The sequence below is a fragment of the Rhinoraja longicauda genome, chromosome 31 (genome assembly GCF_053455715.1).
Source record: "Rhinoraja longicauda isolate Sanriku21f chromosome 31, sRhiLon1.1, whole genome shotgun sequence".
NCBI lineage: Eukaryota > Metazoa > Chordata > Chondrichthyes > Rajiformes > Arhynchobatidae > Rhinoraja > Rhinoraja longicauda.
The window spans coordinates 8533531-8554152 of record NC_135983.1 but is presented as its reverse complement, the minus strand read 5'-3'; the positions used below and the strand labels follow the sequence as shown (position 1 = coordinate 8554152).

The 20622-nt window shown below is 43.0% G+C and overlaps 1 protein-coding gene across 3 annotated transcripts in view; it reads right to left on the bottom strand.

The window, feature by feature from the left end:
* The window catches only part of dennd1a (DENN/MADD domain containing 1A), a 514736-nt gene that overhangs the window by 149726 nt on the left and 344388 nt on the right, over positions 1–20622 (bottom strand). For all 3 annotated transcript variants that reach the window (XM_078426383.1, XM_078426382.1, XM_078426384.1), the window contains one exon: positions 20184–20285. In XM_078426383.1, coding sequence (XP_078282509.1) covers positions 20184–20285 — 102 coding nt within the window. The remainder of the gene's footprint in view (positions 1–20183; positions 20286–20622) is intronic.

The window sequence follows — 20622 nt, the reverse complement described above, 5'->3', positions numbered from 1 at the left end:
ATTTGATGCGGCTGACACAGATGAAATTAGACACCCAATTTGTGATGGCATTCAAACACCAAAGAAAAATGGACAAGATCAAATAATATCAAGTGAAAACTGAGGAGTAATAAGGCTTTTTAAAAGATGTAACGGTGTCAAGTATTATACATCTTTCCGGTTATTAGTTTTGAAGTTACAATACAGGAGCCTGGTAAAGAATTGAGGTGGGACATAATAGAAATGTACTTGGGGTTGTTAGGATTGACGATGATTGAGATGACAGCCTTTATGACAGAGAAAGTAAAACAGAGGTACAGGATATTCCAATGGGAAAATTAACTGTCATGTATTTTGTGATAAAAAAGACAGAAAAGGAATTGATGGATCTTCAACAAGCTGGAGTCATTGCTACCAGCAGACAGTAATGTAAAACTAGTTGTGTTGCTAAATAACAGTGGGAATGACTATCACTAATATCTATCATTGCACCCAGTGTTCTATCAAATTAAACCTTTAACGAAGTGTCGACCTCAATGTCCTCATGAACGTCACACATGGTTGATTTCAGGCAGGCAAAATCTCAGCTGCGTCGATCCTGGATCTTATAGAAGCATATAAAATTCTTAAGGGATTGAACAGGCTTGATGCGGGAAAAATGTTCCCGATGTTGGGGGAGTCCAGAACCAGGGGTCACAGTGTAAGAATAAGGGGTCGGCCATTTAGGACTGAGATGAGGAAAAACCTTTTCACCTAGAGTTGTGAATCTGGGGAATTCTCTGCTACAGAAGGCAGTGGAAGCCATTCACTGGATGCTTTCAAGAGGGAGTTAGATATAGCTCTTAGGGCTAAGGAATCAAGGGATATGGGGAGAAAGCAGGAACAGGGTACAGATTTTGGATGATCATATTGGATTTTGGATGATCATATGATCATATTGAATGGTGCAGGCTCAAAGGGCCAAATGGCCTACAACTGCACCTATTTTCTATGGTTCTATGTTCCTAACTAACATGATGAATCTGCGGAATTCATGGCCACAGAAGGCTGTGGCCAAGACAATGGATATTTTTATGGCGGAGATTGATAGATTCTTGATTAGTATGGGTGTCAGGGGTTATGGGGAGAAGGCAGGAGAAGAGGGATGAGAGGGAAAGATAGACCAGTCATGATTGCATGGCGGAGTAGACTTGATGGGCCGAATGGCCTAATTCTGCTCCTATCACTTATGAATTTGCACCATGTGTTCCAACCACCTTTGTGGTTTTGCTTCTTGTGTTCAAGTCCACTCTTGATCCTCTGCCAACTTCTCTGCGTCCAGCTACTGCTTCGGTGTAAGTTTTGGTGTGCCTTGCTTCCCTGATTTCCCAAACCCTGTAAGCCAACATCTATTCAAGACCTTATCTAGAATACACTCCCCAATCCTCTCATCCTTCATATCACATTACTACGTTCCTTAATATCCCTTCAAATTTTATTTGATACCACTCCATATTTGATAATTTGATATTTGATAACTCCCCACAAAAGCAAGCAGCTGGCAATGCAATAATTGCGGACGTACTGAATATTAAAACAAGCAGTATATACTAATATAAAAAGCAAAAAGAGTAAATCTGGAAATACTCCACAAACTAATCAGCATTTGCGCAGACAGAAAAACAGCTAACGTTTCACGTCGACATCCCATTTTCTGCAAATTAAATAATTGATTGATTTCAAAATTCAGTTCTGATGAAAGGCCATCAATCTGAAACATTAATCCCACTCTGAATGGATGCTGCCTGACCAACTGAGAATTTATAGCAGCTGCTGGTTACACCAGTCCTACCTGCTTGCATTTGGTCCATATCCCTCCAAACCTGTCCAATCCATGTAACTGTCTAACTGTTTCTTAAACGTTGGGCTAGTCCCTGCTTCAACTACCTCCTCTGGCAGCTTGTTCCATACACTCACCACCCTTTGTGTGAAAAAGTTACCCCTCAGATTGCTATTAAATCTTTTCCCCTTCACCTTAAACCTATGTCCTCTGGTCCTCGATCACCTACTCTGAGCAAGAGACTCCGTGCATCTACCCGATCTATTCCTTTCATGATTTTATACACCTCTATAAGATCACCCCTCATTCTCCTGTACTCCAAGGAATAGAGTCCCAGGCTATTCAACCTCTCCCTGTAGCACAGCCACTCTAGTCCTGGTAACATCCTCGTAAATCTTCTCTGTACCCTCTTGAGTTTGACAATATTTTTCCCATAACATGGTGCCCAGAACTGAACACAATACTCTAAATGCAGCCTCACCAATATCTTATACAACTGCAGCATGACCTCCCAACTTCTATATTCAATACTCTGACTGATAAAGGCCAATGTGCTAATAACCTTTTGGACCACCCTATCTGCCTGCAACTCCACCTTCAAGGAACCATGCACCTGCACTCCTAGATCCCTCTGTTCTACGACGCTCCCCGTTGCCCTACCATTCACTGTGTAGGTCCTGCCCATGTTAGACTTACCAAAATGCAACTCCTCCCATTTCTCTGTATTCTGAAGAAGGGTCCTGACCTGAAACTCTCTCCACCACTACCACTCCAAACTTCCCCTTTCTGAAGTCAACGATTAGTTCTTTGGTTTTGTTGACGTTATGTGAGAGGTTGTTATGGCACCTCTCAACCAAGTACTCTATCTCTCTCCTGTACACTGACTCATCACCACCTGTGATTCAGCCAATCCTCTGTGATCGTATGCATGGCACTGTAGTTGTGCCTAGCCACTTGGTAAACAGAGATTGAGTACGCTGCTTTAAGCTGCTCCTGTATTGCTGGTCAGTGAGGTGCGAATGTTGCTATCGACCCACACTGATTGAGGTCTGTTGATGAGATAGTCAAGGGAGGTACAGTTGCTTAGGGAGGTACAGAGACCCAGAACTTCATTTAGACATACAGCGTGGAAACAGATCCTTTGGTCCAGCGTCCACCGATCACCCTTTCACACTGGTTCTATGTTATTCCAGTTTCACATCCACTCTCTCCACATTTGGGGCAATTTAAAGAGGCCAATTAACCTACAAACCCGCACATGTGGGAGGAAACCAGAGCACCTGGAGGAAACCCATGCAGTCACAGGGAGAACATGTAAACTCCACACAGACAGCACCCTGCCTGTGCCTGACAGCAAGGCCAGGATCGAACCCAGGTCTCTGGCGCTGTCAGGCAGCAGCTCGACCAGCAGCGCCACTGTGCTGCAGCTGTTTAGCGATGCCAGAGTTTAGTGAAGAATTTGTAAGAGATGATCGCACTGAACACCATCCATCTTTATGGTGGATATAAGTCCTATCACAGATTAGTCATCGAGGCAGGTCTCCCTGGAGAACATGCATAGGCGATGCTTCGGATCGGCTCTGAACAAGGGACTACTGCACACGTCTTCCGTTTTAAAAAAAATCATAAATTAAGAAGATGTGAAGATCTGTCACTAATTACCCTGAACTGAGCAGACAGTTGTGTCAAACACATTCGCAGCAATATTAAGGACATTCATGAAGTGGGTTTTATGACAATCCTATGGCTGTGTTGCTATTGTCCTGCTACTGTGCTAGGATTTGAATCCTGGCCTGTGGATTAATGGATCACATCTCCAGCTGCTTCTCCAGTAACTTAATCAATGTCCTACTCTAATCTGAGCATTTCTGATGTTCAAATATGTTATGTCTTTGCTGAACAGACATCAGTAAAGACATCTGGATGCAAGATATTTTAAAGAATCAGAGATTTTTTCCTAAACTATCATGATGAGAATAACATCAATGTTCTTTCCTTTGTGCCTCATTAAGAGTGTGTGCCTTCAGGAGATATCACAATATCAACCTAATAAGATGAACAGTAGAAACAAGGAACGGCAGGTGCTGGTTTATAAAAGAAGGCACATAGTGCTGGAGTAACTCAGCGGGTCAGGCAGCAGCTCTGGCGAACATGGATAGGTGACATTTTGGGTCGGGATGTTCCTTCAGACTCAACCTAATAAAGTCATTTTCTTCAAATTGCTCCAGTCTACAGTTAACAAAGGCTAACCTTGTCAGCGACAATGTGTAGGAAGGAACTACAGATGCTGTTTTACACTGAAGATAGACACAAAATGTTGGAGTAACTCAGCGGGTCAGGCAGCATCTCGGGAGAAAAGGAATAGGTGATGTTTCGGATCGGGTCTGAGGAAGGGTTTCAACCCAAAACATCACCCATTCCTTTTCTCCAGAGATGCTGCCGCCTGATCCGCTGAATTACTCCAGCATTTTGTGTCTATCTTGTCAGCAACAATGTTGTTAGAAAGCAAGCGGCTTCTGTTGAGGGAAATGGACTGGCGTTGTTTCAAGTCGGGGCCTTCCTTCAGACAGAAGATGCTGCACGGTTCTTGAGTTCCTCCAGCAGTCCATGCTTTGCTCCATATTCCAGCCTCTGCAGTTTCTTGTGTGTCCAACAATGTTGATAAATTGGCCATGGAAGATGATGTGGTCAAATGCTGCTCATTATCTTTCTCCATTAATTTCTTCACAAATAAATATGCAGGCATGGGAGTCCATCAGAATTTCAAGCAACAAAATATTTTCTATAACAAAACATCACTTGGGAGCTTCTGATTATTGGAGAAATAAAAAATCTCTTCAACATAATCAAACTTTTAAATCACAAACCTTCAAAAACTATCATAGATAGATATAAGAAAAAAAGTCAGCTGAATATTATGGCCTTCAGCACAATTTACAAAGCATGTTCCTCAAGGACATCAAATAGTCTAAATTAGTCTGCAAGTAACAGAACTGGCTCAATGAATGTGAAAACTGTCTTTTATTCCTGACAGCATTCCGATTGTATCCATGGTTAATAAGATCTTAAACCATAGAATGCAAATATGGAGGAATTCCTGTTGAGTTGGAGGTTAGAAACGTGAATCGCATTCAGATAAAACAAAAAAATATTTGTTACAGGTAATTATAAAGATAGTGAAGTTGATTCAAATGCTAGACAGTATAGAAAATGATGCACCGTAGCTGAGCAGCTTCCAAACAGACTATGATACAAGATACTAAAGTCAGCAAACAAAACCACCTGCTGGGAAATTAAAACAGTGTGGGAGACTGGCAGCATTCATTTGCTTTACAGATGTAGCTCAATTGCCTGACAGACTGCAATAGGTGTAGAATGAAGTCCGGTGATGATATCTTGGCTGTAATGGATACAGAACAAGCTGCAAAGTCTGCCTGGCAGAAACTGTCATCTGCATGAATGGAAAAGTCAGTAACAATTTACTTCTGGATCAGTGGTATTACAAATTTGCATTGATGCAAAACAGTCCTGGCTTGATGAAAACCATGTAGCATAACTTGGCACTGATATTGTCTAAATCAAATTTAGCCAAGCACCTTCACTGGAACACCACACTGCAAACATCGCATTTTCATATTCATTTATGACTAGACTAAGTGGACCTGTTGGGCCCAAACCTCTCCTGCATTTGGTGTAGCTCCTCTCCCCCCCTCCCCTCCTCCCCCCTGCCCCCCCCTCCCTCCCCTTCCCCCGCTTTTCACCCCCTCCCTACCCTCCTCCCCCTCCCTCCCCCACCCTCTCCTCCCCTCCCACCCTCTCCTCCCCTCCCACCCCCTCCCCCTCCCCTCCCTCCACTCCCCACATCCCCCTCAACCCCCTTATCCTCCCTCCACCCCCCTCCCTAAGAGATAGATTTAAACTTTAAAATGTGAATAACTTAAAAAAATAATAACACCAATTTCAATTAAAATTCTTCCATTAGCACCAAAGGGATGACGGTGAGTAAGGTGGGCCTAAAATTGTCGTGTTATCGTGTACCGTTTTGGCTGTAGTTCAGGAACAAACAAACAAACAAACGAGAGTTTTTGTATATAGATAGATTGTGCTTATGTATAGTATGGTTTTACTGAATTGTACACGTTGTTACTGATAGGTACATGTGACAATAAAATACCATTGAATACCATTGAGCAATCACAAACAGTGTAAAGAAACGTGTATGTCCCAATTAGACGACAGTCATTGAGCTAAGGGAAGCACCTGGCTGTAAGCAAGTATAAGACATAGGCTATCATAGTTGCCTTGTAAAGTTATTGGAGTTATTGAGAAATAAGTTATACATTGGTAGAAAACATAGGCACATATAAATATCAGGAAATTAGGTGAAGATCAAATTATGGTGGAAATTACAGTATCCTAGTAATGAATGCCTGGATCAGTCCTGAGTTTAGAAACATGTCCGCTAATCAAGGACGGGTCTCACCCTGGTCACTCCCTCTTCTCCCATCAGGCAAGAGGTACAGAAGTGTGAAAACGGACACCACCAGATTCAGGGACAGTTTCTTCCCAGCTGGAATAATTCAGGCAACTGAATTATCCTATCAATAACTAGAGAGCGGTCCTGAGATACTATCTACTTCACTGGTGTCTCTCAGGCAATCTTTAATCAGACTTTATTGGATTTTATCTTGCACTAAACGTTATTTCCTTTTTCATGTATCTGTGGACAGCTTAATTGTAATCATGTACTTTAACAACGTGGAGCTCGCGGTCCCCAGTTAGAGACCGGCCTCAGGAGCTCCAAGCCACGGGAGCTACGACCGCCCCGACGCGAGAGCTTCGACCGCTCCGGCGCGGGATCTTCGACCGCTCCGACGCGGGAGCTTCGATCGCCGGCTGCGGGAGCTTCAATCTCCCCGACTGCGGATAGTTCAACCCCCGACCGCGGGAGAAAAGGAGGAAAGAAGATAAGACTATATTGCTTTCCATCACAGTGGGAAATGAGGAGGAGCCGCTGTGGTGAACGTTTATGTCAATTTTTTATGTCGCTGTGTGTCCTGTTGCTTTTTTGGTATGACTGTATGGCAAACCAAATTCCTCGTATGTTGCAAAACATACTCGGCTAATAAATTACGATTATGATGATTATGATGATAGTCTGTCCACTGACTGGTTAGCATGCAACAAAAGCTTTCAACGGTACCTCGGTACACGCGACAGTAAAGTAAACTAAACACGCTTCAATCTGTTCAGTAAGTATTGCATGCAACACCTCTTGTACCCTAACCAGTATGGTCAACAAACAGTAAGAAAAATGAGGCTCTCCTTCAACCCCCAAAAAACCAGGAGGTTGGATGCATTCTTCTGTGAGACTCTCGTTCTTAGCCAATATCACAGTGTGGTGAACTTGAAATGAGTGATTGTAAGGCATTATGGTGTCAAGAAATGGGAATACAGCATTGTTATTTGGAAAAGGTAAGCATTCCACCTTAGAAATCAATCCTGGCTTTTTGTAATAATTATAATCAAAGAATAATAACTGGTAAAGCAAACAAAATTGGAGTGAACACATTATGAAATAAGCCAGGTTCTGAATCCCAGAACCATGATACAAATGTGATTAAAAAAAAGATGGAACTGAGAGCAAATGTCAAGGTATAATTACTGTCAGAAGGTGCTGATGGAATATGTTAACATAAATATACAGGCAAATGTTCTTTATTTTAATTTCTGCTTTCTGAAATTCACTCACAAAGATAACATTGCCAAACAATGAAAAGAGTGGAAATTTACATTTGTCACCAAATCTGGAATTTCTCAGCTTCGCCAATACTACTTGAACAAAACACAAAGGTACTGGAGGAACTCTGTGGGTCAGGCAGCATCTGTAGAGGGAATGGACAGATGACATTGCGAGTCGGGGATCATTTTCAGATTCTGAACTCAGCTGCCTGACCCGCTGAGTTCCTCCTGCACTTTGCACTTTGCTCAAAATTCCAGCATCTGCAGTTCTTTGTGTCTCTTTGTGATTTTAACTCATTATTAGATTTAATAATAATAATAATAATAATAATAATGCATTACATTTATATAGCGCTTTTCATACACTCAAAGACGCTTTACAGGGATTTAAAGAACATAGGGAAGTGAATAAATAGATAAATAAGTAAACGAACAGAGAAAGGGGACAGAAGGTGAGGTGACCTTCAGTGGTTGAAGGCAGTACTGAACAGGTGAGACTTCAGTGATGTTTTGAATGTGGTGAGTGAGGAGGAGTCTCTGACGGTTTGTAGGTAGTGAGTTCCATAGGGTGGGAGCAGCGATGGAGAAAGCCCTGTCCCCCCAGGATCTGAGTTTGGTCCGGATGGGGGGGGATAGGAGATTGGCAGCAGCAGAGCGGAGGGTGCAGGTGGGAGTGTGCCTGTGGAGGAGGTCAGTCAGGTAGGATGGGGCCAGGTTATGGAGGGCTTTGTAGGTCATGAGGAGGATTTTGTACTGGATTCTCTGGGGGATGGGGAGCCAGTGGAGTTTGTAAAGGACGGGGGTGATATGGTCACGGATCGGGGTGTGGGTGAGTAGACGGGCAGTGGAGTTTTGAATGTATTGAAGTTTACTGATGATTTTTGAGGGTGCGCCATAGAGGAGGCTGTTGCAGTAGTCCAAACGGGAGGTGATGAAGGCGTGGATGAGGGTTTCTGCAGATGTGGAGGAGAGGGATGGACGGAGACGGGCAATGTTTTTGAGGTGGAAGAAGGCTGTCTTTGTGATGTGTTTGATGTGTTTGTCGAAGGAGAGGGTTTGATCAAAGATGATTCCAAGATTCCGGATGTGAGGGGAGGTGGATACTGGGAGACCATCAATATTGAGGATGAAGTTGTGGGTGGATTTGGTGAGCGTTTTTGGACCAATGATGATGATTTCAGATTTGTTGCAGTTGAGTTTGAGGAAATTTGATTGAAGCCAAGATTTTATTTCAGTGATGCAGTTTGTCAGTGTAGAGTGTGTGGTGGTGGAGATTGACTTGGTGGAGATGAGGAGCTGGATATCATCGGTGAAGCAGTGGAAGTTGAGACCATGACGGCGGATTAATTGACCAAGGGGGAACAGGTAGAGGATGAAGAGGAGGGGGCCAAGGACTGAGCCTTGGGGGACACCTTGGGGGAGGGGAGCGGTGGGGGATTTACAGTTGTTAATGGAGATGAACTGGTGCCTGTCAGAGAGGTAAGATCTGAACCAGGATAGGGCTGTGCCGGTGATGTTAAAGGAGGTTTCAAGTCGGGTGAGGAGAATGGAGTGATTTATGGTGTCAAAGGCGGCGCTGAGGTCAAGTAGGATGAGGATGTTGAGGTTGCCAGCGTCGGAGGAGAGGAAAAGGTCGTTTGTGATTTTGAGGAGCGCAGTTTCAGTACAGTGGTTGGAGCGGAATCCGGATTGGAAAGTTTCATACAGGTTATTGGTAGAGAGGTGGTAGTTGAGTTGGGAAGCTACAGCACGTTCCAAAACTTTGGACAGAAAAGGTAGGTTGGAGATTGGTCTGAAGTTATTTGGGGTGTCAGGGTTGAGACCAGGTTTTTTCAGAATGGGGGTGACAGCAGCGATTTTGAGGGATGGCGGGACGATGCCAGTGGACAGGGAGGAGTTTATTGTTGCAGTGATAAGTGGAGAGAGAGCAGGAAGGCAGGCCTTGACAAAGCTGGAGGGGATGGGGTCCAGAGAGCAGGTGGCAGTTTTTATTCCTGTGAAGAGGTCAGAGAGGTCGGTGGTGGAGACTGGGGAGAACTGAGGCAGGGGTTGACAGGATAAGGGGGGGCAGGTGGTTTGAGGGGGAGCAGGTGCGTTGGTGGTTAAGGTGCTGTAGATGCTGTCTATTTTGCTTTGGAAGAATGAAAGGAAAGTGGTGCATTTGTCAACTGTGAATGATTGGGAGATGGTGTCCAGGGGGCTGAGGAGTTTGTTTATTGTAGAGAAGAGTGTTTTGGGGTTTCCGGAGCCAGAGTGAATTATTTGAGAGTAGTAGGTGGAGTGGGCACGGGAGAGGGCATCTTTGTAGTGCTGCAGGTGGTCTTTGTAGGCTTGGGAGTGAATTGTGAGACCTGTTTTGTTGCGGAGTCTTTCAAGTTGGCGGGCATGAGTTTTCATCATGCGGAGTTCGGGGGTAAACCAGGGAGCAGAGTGGGTGAAGGAAACTGTTTTGGTTTTTGTAGGTGCAAGCTGGTCGAGGCAGGAGGAGAGAGTGTGGTTGTAGTAGTCAGTGAGGTCAGAGGGGCTGTGGAGGTCAACGAAGGGAGAGGCGGACATTATTTCAGAGAGGGAGGATGAGAGCGAGGTTGGTGAAACAGAGTTCAGCTTACGGAAGTTGATTTTGCGTTTTTGCCTTGGAGCTGGGGTGGGAATGTTGACAGACATGGTGATTTAGTATTTGTATTTAAAGAGGTCATCTAATACAGAGAGTGATATTTTATTACTTGCTATGTACTAAATGCCTGCTTGGAACTAACTATTCTCTTGTAACTTTTAAGAGAGCCCAAATAAATATTTCTTCCACGTCCAAATAAAATAATATTTCTAACCAATGGTGCAATGGTGAAATAGCTCAGTAAACAATGCATTCACTCTTGACTTCTGATTCATATTAAGCAAATCATTTCCACAAATGTTTAAAGTTGAGAAGCATAAACCACCAGTTCCACCACAGCAATAGTTTTCAAAATCCAAAAGAAATCTGGGAGTGCAGACATTTTGACGATATTTGTTCCCTTTTGAGGATTGCGATATGTTTGTCAAAACTCATTCTGATCCAAAAGGGCCATGCCACCTGTACATTAGGTTATTCATCTCTCAATCATGCCCGGTCCTTATTATTTTGCTCTGGGGGTGTTTAATTATCTCTCAGGCACAATGCTGCACTTCAAGTGAGCATGTTCCTAATAGCTGATTACCATTTACACAAAGGAGCTATTCGTTGGAAGTATTGATCAGATATCAATGGCATTGTCTTTGAATACACAAAGCTTCCATCATAAATAGTATATTTCAAGCACACAATAATTAATGTTGAGGTTATGATTTCTCTTTCAATACGCTCTTTTCACTCTCCTTTTGTTAAAAGAGCAGATTGAAACCAGTGCTTTGCAGCAACTACTGACAGGCAATACTTCAGGGGAAGACACAAGGTGCTTGAGTAACTCGGCTGGTCAGGCAGCTTCTCTGGATAAGTGTAAGAAGGAACTGTAGAAGCTCCTCTGTCCCTCCCTTCCCCTCCTCCTTCCCAGATCTCCCTCTATCTTCCTGTCTCCACCTATATCCTTCCTTTGTCCCACCCCCGACATCAGTCTGAAGAAGGGTCTCGACCCGAAACGTCACCCATTCCTTCTCTCCCGAGATGCTGCCTAACCTGCTGAGTTACTCCAGCATTTTGTGAATAAAAGGAACTGTAGATACTGGTTTAAGCCAAAGATAGACACAATATGCCAGAGTAACTCAGCGGGACAGGCAGCATCTCTGGAGAGAAGGAATTGGGTGACATTTGGGTTGAGACCCGTCGTCAGACTAGTCAGGGGTAAGGGAAACAAGAGATATACTTTGAAGAAGTTCCCCTCCTCTCTCTGATGAGAATACTGCAATTTGGAATATGCACATGCAATGCTTTGCTCTTGGTCTTGATTGCTCCCGGTCTTTTCTTACCTCCAGCTCTTCACCTCCCCCCATCCTCTATTGTCAGTCTGAAGGGTCCCGACCCGAAACGTCACCCATCCTTTTTTCTCCAGAGATGCTGCCTGACCCGTTGAGTTAGTCCAGCACTATATGTTTATCTTTGGTACAAACCAGCATCTGCATTTCTTGTTTCCTTTACCCTCCCCCCCCCCCCCCCCCCCCCCGAACCCACCCCACAGTTGTTCCTTTGTTTCAATTGGTGTAGTTTCATTTTGCTCAAACTTTTTTTTTAAACTTTGACAATTTTCCCTCTATTCTCTCCATTTCTCTTTGCATTTTTAAAACACATTTGTCTCCTCACGATCTGAAGATCCTTGACCCATTGATTCCCTTTGTACATTCCCCTGATACAGCTGAGCCTTTCCAGTAGATTATCAATAAGTATGCAATGCAAGTTATTCTAAAGTATCTCATGTATATTATTGACAGATAAACATGCTTCACAATGCTTGCAGGAACATCCACTGACGTTGTACTAGCTTTTACTGTATATACCCCAAAGATAGAACTTCCACAAACCACAATTTGCATGTTACTTTGTGGGGCATTTCAATTTAAATAATCCAAAAATCACTCAAAAATAAACACTCTTTGGATCTTTAAAATATTGGGCCTGCCTACTTCTGCTCTGAGGAGGCTCATCCGCTTCAAATGCTCATACCAAACCACACACTGGATGCACGACTGCATTCAATTGTTGTATCATTTCTAAAATAGGTTTAACACTGAACATATTGATTGATTGAGACACAGCATGGAAACAGGTCCTTTGGCCCATCAAGTCCACACTGATCATGGATCACACTAGTGCTGCATTATCCCACTTTTTCACCCACTCCCTCAACAGTTGGGGCAATCTAAAATTGCCTACAAACCGGATGTGGGAGGAAACCGGAGCACCCGAGGAAACCCACGCAGTCACAGGGTGAATGCGCAAACTCCATACAGATAGCACCTGACGTCAGGATCAAAGCTGGGGCTCTGGCACTGTGAGGCAGTGACATTGCACCACTGTGCCACACTGGTCTTGATATCAGAAATGGAGCTTTATCTCTCTCTCACGCAGGCACGCATGCACGCACACACACACACAATACATATATGGATTATGTTGCTAGAATGCATTAATTGCGGAAGTGTGGCCAAAGAATCAGCAGGATAGAGAAGACCTACAGATGCTGGTGGATTGGGAAAAAAAACAAGCAGCTCAGCGGGTCAGGAAGCATTGGTGGAGGAAATGGACAGGTGATACTTTGAGTCAGGACCCGAATTGTCCCAAAAGGATCTAAAAGGTCCGACTGAAAATGTCATCTGTCCACTGTTACTCCAGCACAAACAGGAAAGTGTTTAAAATCTCAGAGTTCTGTGTTCATCTGAAGTCAATGTTATCTTCTGTGCACTATGATGTAGTTATTTATTAATAATATACAAGTGTGATGTTAGGATAGTTTGCAATACTTTTCAATGGTTAATAGATTTTGTTGCAAAATGCCAAATCCATGGTGCTTTTTAAAAAAATGAAATTACAACTGTGCTAATTCCTTCTGATTGTAATTGTAATAAATGGTGTAAACAAAAGATGCTACTAAAGCTGTTGAGAGTGCCCTATGCTTCATCACCAGTAATGTTCATATGCCAAGATACATCTGCCTAATGCAGTAATGAAAATATAAACTGACTTAAGTGTGGTATACAAGGATGTTGTATTTGACATCTCTGCAGGATATGAGCGTGGCATCAAACTTCCTCTTCTCTGCTTTAATAAGTCCCATAGGATAACCCTTTCACAGAATTCATCAATGGTGTAATACTGAACCAAAGCAAATCATTCAAGGACACAACCTCTAATAGATATTTTTTTCAAAAGGTACTCTAGTATGGTAACAAAATATTCCCTTTGGCCTCAGTTCTAGGCTGACATCCATTAAAGACATTCTCTACTTAAGGTTCAACTGAAGAATCACTCGATGAGGGTCTTAATGATAGGAGTGAAGGTTGCTTTTTGGAATTGTTCAAAGGCACCACCCTACTTTGGCACTGCCTGAAGGTCGAAGACACTCATCTTTCTCCCCCTAAATTATTTCCATCATTCCGATACCCATTATCCTTCACACTGTTGCTGCCCCCTGTCCTCTCAGTAGCAGCTTCTCCCAATGATTTGTTCAAATCCCCCTTTATATTAGCTGTCCAAGATACAACCCTATCGACTAACCCTTCCCATCCCATCCCCCAATAAACTCGACTTGACTCCACTCGTCTTCATGAGCATTTTGAAAGACCAGGACTAAACCATCTACAAATTTGTCAAGTAGCTCATTTAATATCCTGGGTTGGAAAATAGAGTCCTGGAAATGTGTCTTTAAAAAAAAATGTCATCTGTTTCATCATTAGCGCTTTTAAAAACCCTTGGTCAAATCTAGCTGGTTCCTTCCATATTCTTTATTTTCAGATGTCCTTGTATCTGTGACTCTGCTCATCCTGTGAAAATGGGTAATACAGCCCATATTAATTATGCCAGTGTACGCTGAGAATAGAAATGACTGCTCTACCAGATATGCAATAGAGTTATTTAGAGCTTAGGTTAGTTTAGAGTTTAGAGATTCAGCACAGAAACAGGCCCTTCGGTCCACGGAGTCCGTGCCGACCAGCGATCCCCTTACACTAGCACTATCCTACACACCAGGGACAATATACAATGTTTTACCAAAGCCAATTAACCTACAAATCTGTATATCTTTGGAATGTGGGAGAAAACTGGAGCACCCGGGAAAACCCAGGAGTTCATGGGGAGAACGTACAAACTCCATGCAGACAGCGCCCGTAGTCAGGATAGAACCCGGATCTCTGGTGCTGAAAGGCAGCAACTCTACCACTGGGCCACCATGCTGCCCGATTTATTTTGTTATAAACCTGGTCTTTGAACACGGAGCTGGATAACAAAAGCTTTTGCCCTGCACACAATAAGACGATTCATCAGATGGATACTCAGATGGAAAACTCTGTTTTCAGAGTCTCCATAGGTTATGCTACTTGGGCATTGTGACTTTCTTACTGGTAACATTTCACTAAACGCAATGTGTTTTCTTAGGTGATGTCTGCTAACAAATGGTATGAACACTTCACTTAAAACTACTGCATTTCTGGGTCCCTTCTCGGGATTGCGTAACCCTGTGTACTTTCCTACTATCAGTTTCAGGTTTCTCCTTGCGCAGAATGCACCTTGACCCCTGTGTCATAGTCACAGAGTCATCCAGCACGGAAACAAGCCCCTCGGCCCATCTTGCCCATGTCGACCTATATGTCCCGTCTACTTGTCCCACCTGCTTGCGTTTGGCCCGTATCCCTCTAAACGTATCCTATCCATACGTTAGAATGCTGTAGGGGAACTCCATTATCATCTCACCCACATGTCAAATATCATGTTCCGAAAGGATAATTCAAGCAATGTAAGGATCCTATGTCTCTGGACGTTTCCCTCCATGACCACAGATTGCAAAAACCCACAAGGAATGTAGACGCTCTGCTGTGTCAAGTTAGTGTCAGCGTGAACTCCTGAGAACATCAATCTTTCACCAAAAGATCAGCTGCTGCTGCTTCTTCAAGTCTTGGAGAAAAATAACTGCCATCTAACTTGAATGTCTTCATTGGTTAAATTCTATCCTCTTTCAAGGTTTTTTTAAAACGGTCAAATATTGATGGATGCTAACACCTCAGACTCAAGCTGTTACTTATTCAACACCGTAGCAAGTAGTCGTGTCTGAAGAAGGGTTCCAACCTCAAAAGTCACCCACCCTTTTTCTCCAGAGATGTTGCCTGTCTGCTGAGTTACTCCAGCACTTTGTGTCTATCTTTTGTTACTTATTCACTTTCTGCTCCTATTTTCATAAACCATCAAGTTCATTCAGCAGGGATCAGGCAGATACCTGGGATCAGCCACCTCATCTCTGGGCATGGAGGTTGGAACCAATGGACTGAGGGGGCAGCAGACTGTGGCACCATAGTCTTCCCAGATGCCAGAGATATCAGCTGATGTACAGGTCCTGGGCATTGATGTTTCCTATCAAGGCACCAAGTCACCTTGCATTATCATCCCTCATTCATGCAGGCAATCCCTTCGCGTGGCCCTTGCAGATGGCCGAGCAGTTCATCCAGAGCTTTTAATCATTCATTACAACCAGTGAGCAGACATAGAGTGAAAGGGAGCAGCCTTCCGATCACTAGACTGCAGACACACACAGGACGCTGCAATGGACAAGTGCACCCAAATACACCAGGGTGTTTTAATTTTACATACATGTTATGATTTACATTAACTTGTCATTTAATCGGCCATTGTTATTAAAATAGCACTGCTGAAAACCATGTTGGCAATAACAATCATCATTGCACAGTTGTCAGTGGCTCAGGGAGAGCAGCTGCTGGCATTATTCTTTGTCTTACTTGGAAAGTACCGTTCACTGTTTCACTACTGACATGCCTTTTGAATAAGCACATTGGCAGCATTCTGTGAACTGATTGAGCAGCCTCTAATAAATCCTTTAAGCTGTCCAGTTAGCTGTCCTGACACTGGCAAACTGTCTCTTTAAATAGACATAAATGCAAAAACGTAGCACAATATTCCTCTAAGTTGTCCTGCAATTGTTCATTGAATGTGATAGTTGCACACTATCATGTAGCTAGTTTATGTCAGCAAGGGACAAAATCCTCAATGTGCAACCAGCGTGGTGGCATGGAGTACATGGCAGCAGTAGAGTTGCTGCCTTACGGCACAAGAGACCCGGGTTCGATCCTCACTACGGGTGCTGTCTGTACGGAATTTGTATGTTCTCCCAGTGACCCCGTGGGTTTTCTTCAGGTGCTCCAGTTTCCTTACACATTCCAATGACGTACAAATTTGTAAGTTATTGGCCTCGATAAAAATTGTACAATTGTCTAATGTGCAGGATAGTACTTACTAGTGGGCAGGGATCGCTGGTAGGCGCAGACTTGGTAGGCTGAAGGGCCTGTTGCTGTGCTGTATCTTTAAACAAAACTAAACTACGCTTTAACTGGAGTGCAGGCCATCCCTCCTTTATAAACACCCACGTTACACACACCCTCACATATCAATTAGATCCCACCATAGTATTACATTCAAGTGGTAGTGAGAGGTACAATTAGGACATTTCAAAGGCATTTAGACAGGTACATAGATCGGAAACGTTTGGAGGGAATTGGGCATAGCACAGGTAAGTGGGACTAGTTGGACAAAGCAACCTGGTTGGCATAGACGAGTTGGGCCGAATGCCCTGATTCTATGCTATATAACTCCATGCCCTGTGGACGTCCTTTACACAGGACAGTGGAGAAACATCAACATGCTAATGTGAACTGCAAAAAGAAGCTTGAAAAACTGTTTACCGCAAAAGTAAAAGTTATAAAATAAAGCTGATAAGCCTAGCTTGATGGATTATTATAGTCTCTAGTTTGTAACCTTTATGATTTCTCAGACAGAGCCACGATCCCTGCATTAATCGCTTTTCCTAACGATCTGCAGTGATGACCAACTATCTCAGAGCCAAAGGAAGCTATACAGTGCCCTCCATAATGTTTGGGACAAAGACCCATCATTTATTTATTTGCCTCTGCACTCCACAAATTGAGATTTATAATAGCAGTGTTTATACATAGTCCCCCATTTCAGGGCACCATAATGATTGGGACACAGCAATGTAAATGAAAGTAGTCACGTTTAGTATTTTGTTGCATATCCTTTGCATGCAATGACTGCTTGGTCTGCGATTCATGGACATCACCAGTTGCTGGGTGTCTTCTCTGGTGAAGCTCTGCAAGGCCTGTATTGCAGCCATCTTTAGCTTATGCTTGTTTTGGGGGCGAGTCCACTTCAGTTTTCTCTTCAGAATATAATAGCCATGCTCAATTGGGTTCAGATCGGGTGATTGATGGCCACTCAAGAATTGACCATTTTTTAGCTTTGAAAAACTCCTTTGCTGCTTTAGCAGTTTGTTTGAGATCATTGTCTTGTTGTAGAATGAACCCCCGGCCAATGAGTTTTGAGGCATTTGTTTGAACTTGAGCAGATAGGATGTGTCTACACACTTCAGAATTCATTATGCTATTACCATCAGCAGTTGTATCATCAATGAGGATAAGTGAGCCAGTACCTTCAGCAGCCATACATGCCCAGGCCATAACACCCCCACCACTGTGTTTCACAGATGAGGTGGTATGCTTTGGATCTTGGGCAGTTCATTCTCTCCTCCATACTTTGCTCTTGCCATCACTCTGCTATAAGTTAATCTTCGTCTCATCCGTCCACAAGACCTTTTTCCAGAACAGTGGTTGCTTTTTTAAGTACTTCTTGGCAAACTGTAACCCGGCCATCCTATTTTTGCGGCTAACCAGCTGTTTGCATCTTGCACTGTAGCTTCTGTATTTCTGTTCATGAAGTCTTCTGCGGACAGTGGTCATTGACAAATCCACAGCTCAATCCTGAAGAGTGTTTCTGATCTGTCGGACAGGTGTTTGGGGATTTTTCTTTATTATAGAGAGAATTCTTCTGTCATCAGCTGTGGAGATCTTCCTTGGCCTGCCAGTCCCTTTGCAATTCATAAGCTCACCAGTGCTCTCTTTCTTCTTAATGATGTTTCAAATAGTTGATTTTGGTAAGGTTTAACTGATGTCTCTAATAGTTTTATTCTTGTTTCTCAGTCCCATAATGGCTTCTTTGACTTACATTGGCACAACTTTGGTCCTCATGTTGATAAACAGCAATAAAAGTTTCCAAATGTGATGGAAAGACTGGAGGAAAGGCTAGGTGCTGAGAGCTCTCTTATACCTACATTAAGGAGGCAATTAAACACACCTGAGCAATTACAAATGCCTGTGAAGCCATGTGTCCCAAACATTATGGTGCCCTGAAATGGGGGGACTATGTATAAACACAGCTGTAATTCCTAGATGGTGAAACCAAAATGTATAAAAATATCCTTTAATAACATCTAACAATATGCACTTTAACCACATGTGATTTTTTCTATTACGAATCTCAAATTGTGGAAGATAGAGGCAAAAAAATAAATGATGGGTCTTTGTCCCAAACATTATGGAGGGCACTGTAAGTCCCAATGCAGCCAAGCTGGGAATCGAACCCTGCATCTTCCAGCTTGAGAAGAAAGGGCACTAATAATGGGCCACTGAGTTTCCCCTAGCTTTAATGGTAAATTGTGATCTCCATCTCCATCCACAGAGCCTATCTCCTGAACAAAAGTTTACGATGGTACGGTGCTATTTACTTTATTTGATTTTGAAGTCAAACTTGAACTTTGCCAATGAACCCCCAAAATTTATTATGAAAGAAAGTTCATAAGTTATTCACGGGTGCTGATGAATGTTGGCAGGACGTGCCATCCGTTGTTGTGATCTGCAAACGCCCTGTGTCTAATCCCATGGGCTGGCCTACAGTATGGAGCACATGGGTCGCTGAAAGGGTTAAGTTATATCTATTGAAACAGAACAGTTGTTACCGTATAATTACTTTTGCTGCCAAATTGTGGAGCTCAATGAGTGCACAATAAAGCCTATGGGGAGAATTTTTGTGAGCAATGTGTACTTTCATGTCTGTAAATGTCAAATTGTTTTTAGTGCAGTAAACCCGAAATGCTGTTAGCATTGCAGACGTTTCCTCAAAGCCGGACAATACTTCAAACAGATGGCGAGCGGGTTGCAAAATGAGGATCCTCTGTGCAGCACAATAACTAGTTATACTTCTCACATCTAGGTGCCACATGCAGCAAAGATGCCGGCAATGTCACCTTTCAAACAAAACACTGAACAACCCAGACTGTGCCGCGGTGTATGCCACTCTCATTTATCCGCTGTAATTTTAAAGTCAGTGTTCTACATCAAAAAGGACCTTTTCTTTAGTCAGACCTTTAAATAACACCCTAAATCTATTCTACCCTTTCTTGTAACATTAAATAAAACCTGAAAAGGCGTCAGAACATCGATCACAAAGTGATCGGAGAAAAATTGAGATGTTTCCCTTTCTGGTCCAACTTTGTTTCAGATCAAAGTCGACTGTTATCTCCTCCTGAATTGACACACTTTACCACCTCTGCTATGTCTCTTTGATCTATTAATTAAGAGCACTCCAATAGCAGGTGGGCACTGACAGAGTGCAAAGCAAATTGAACACATCTCTTTTCTTGGCAACCAAACACAATTTAGCTAGCAATACCGATCCATTATTCAAGAATGAAATAGAATGGGTGGAAGAAAGCAAAGCACAGGTACAAAGCAATGAAGAAAATGGTCACAGTGCAGAATAAAATAATGAATAATTTTCTCAAACAATGGTATAATTGGGTTTTAAAAGGATTAAATCAGATTGCACAATTATGTTTTGCCAGAAAGACGTAGTCTTAACTTTAAACAGAAAAAGAGGATGTGAAGCGAAATGCAAAGGGTGCTGGTAAAAGACCAATCGTTTTCATGTAGCCTAGTCCTTATGCAGTAAAACAAAGCACTTTAATGAAGAGATAACACTGATATAAAACAGAGAAATGAAGGGGAAGGGGGTAGCAGAGAGACAGAGATTGGAAAAATTGCTATATTAAATTTTGAGTTCAGTAATAAAAGTGCACAGAAATGCGAGGTAGGTCATACTTACCACATCATTAGGAAGGCTTTGAAGATCATCAAATGGTGTTTCCAGTGTATTGTTGTCCACGTTCAGTATCACTACATCTTCTAAAGCCATGTTCCTCACTTTCTGTTATGGAAAATGAACATTTTTTTTTTGAAAAGCACGCGTTCAGAAAAATCTAATTTCACATCTAAATTCATTGATAATGAACGGGCAGCACGGTGGCGAAGCGGTTTGCCTTACGGCGAATGCAGCGCCAGAGACCTGGGTTCGATCCTGACTACGGGGGCTGTCTGTACAGAGTTTGTACGTTCACCCTGTGACCTGCGTGGGTTTTCTCCAAGATCTTCGGTTTCCTCCCACACTCCAAAGACGTACAGGTATGTAGGTTAATTGGCTTGGTTAAAGTAAAAATTGTCCCTGGTGGGTGTGGGATAGTGTTAATGTGTGGGGATCGCTGGTC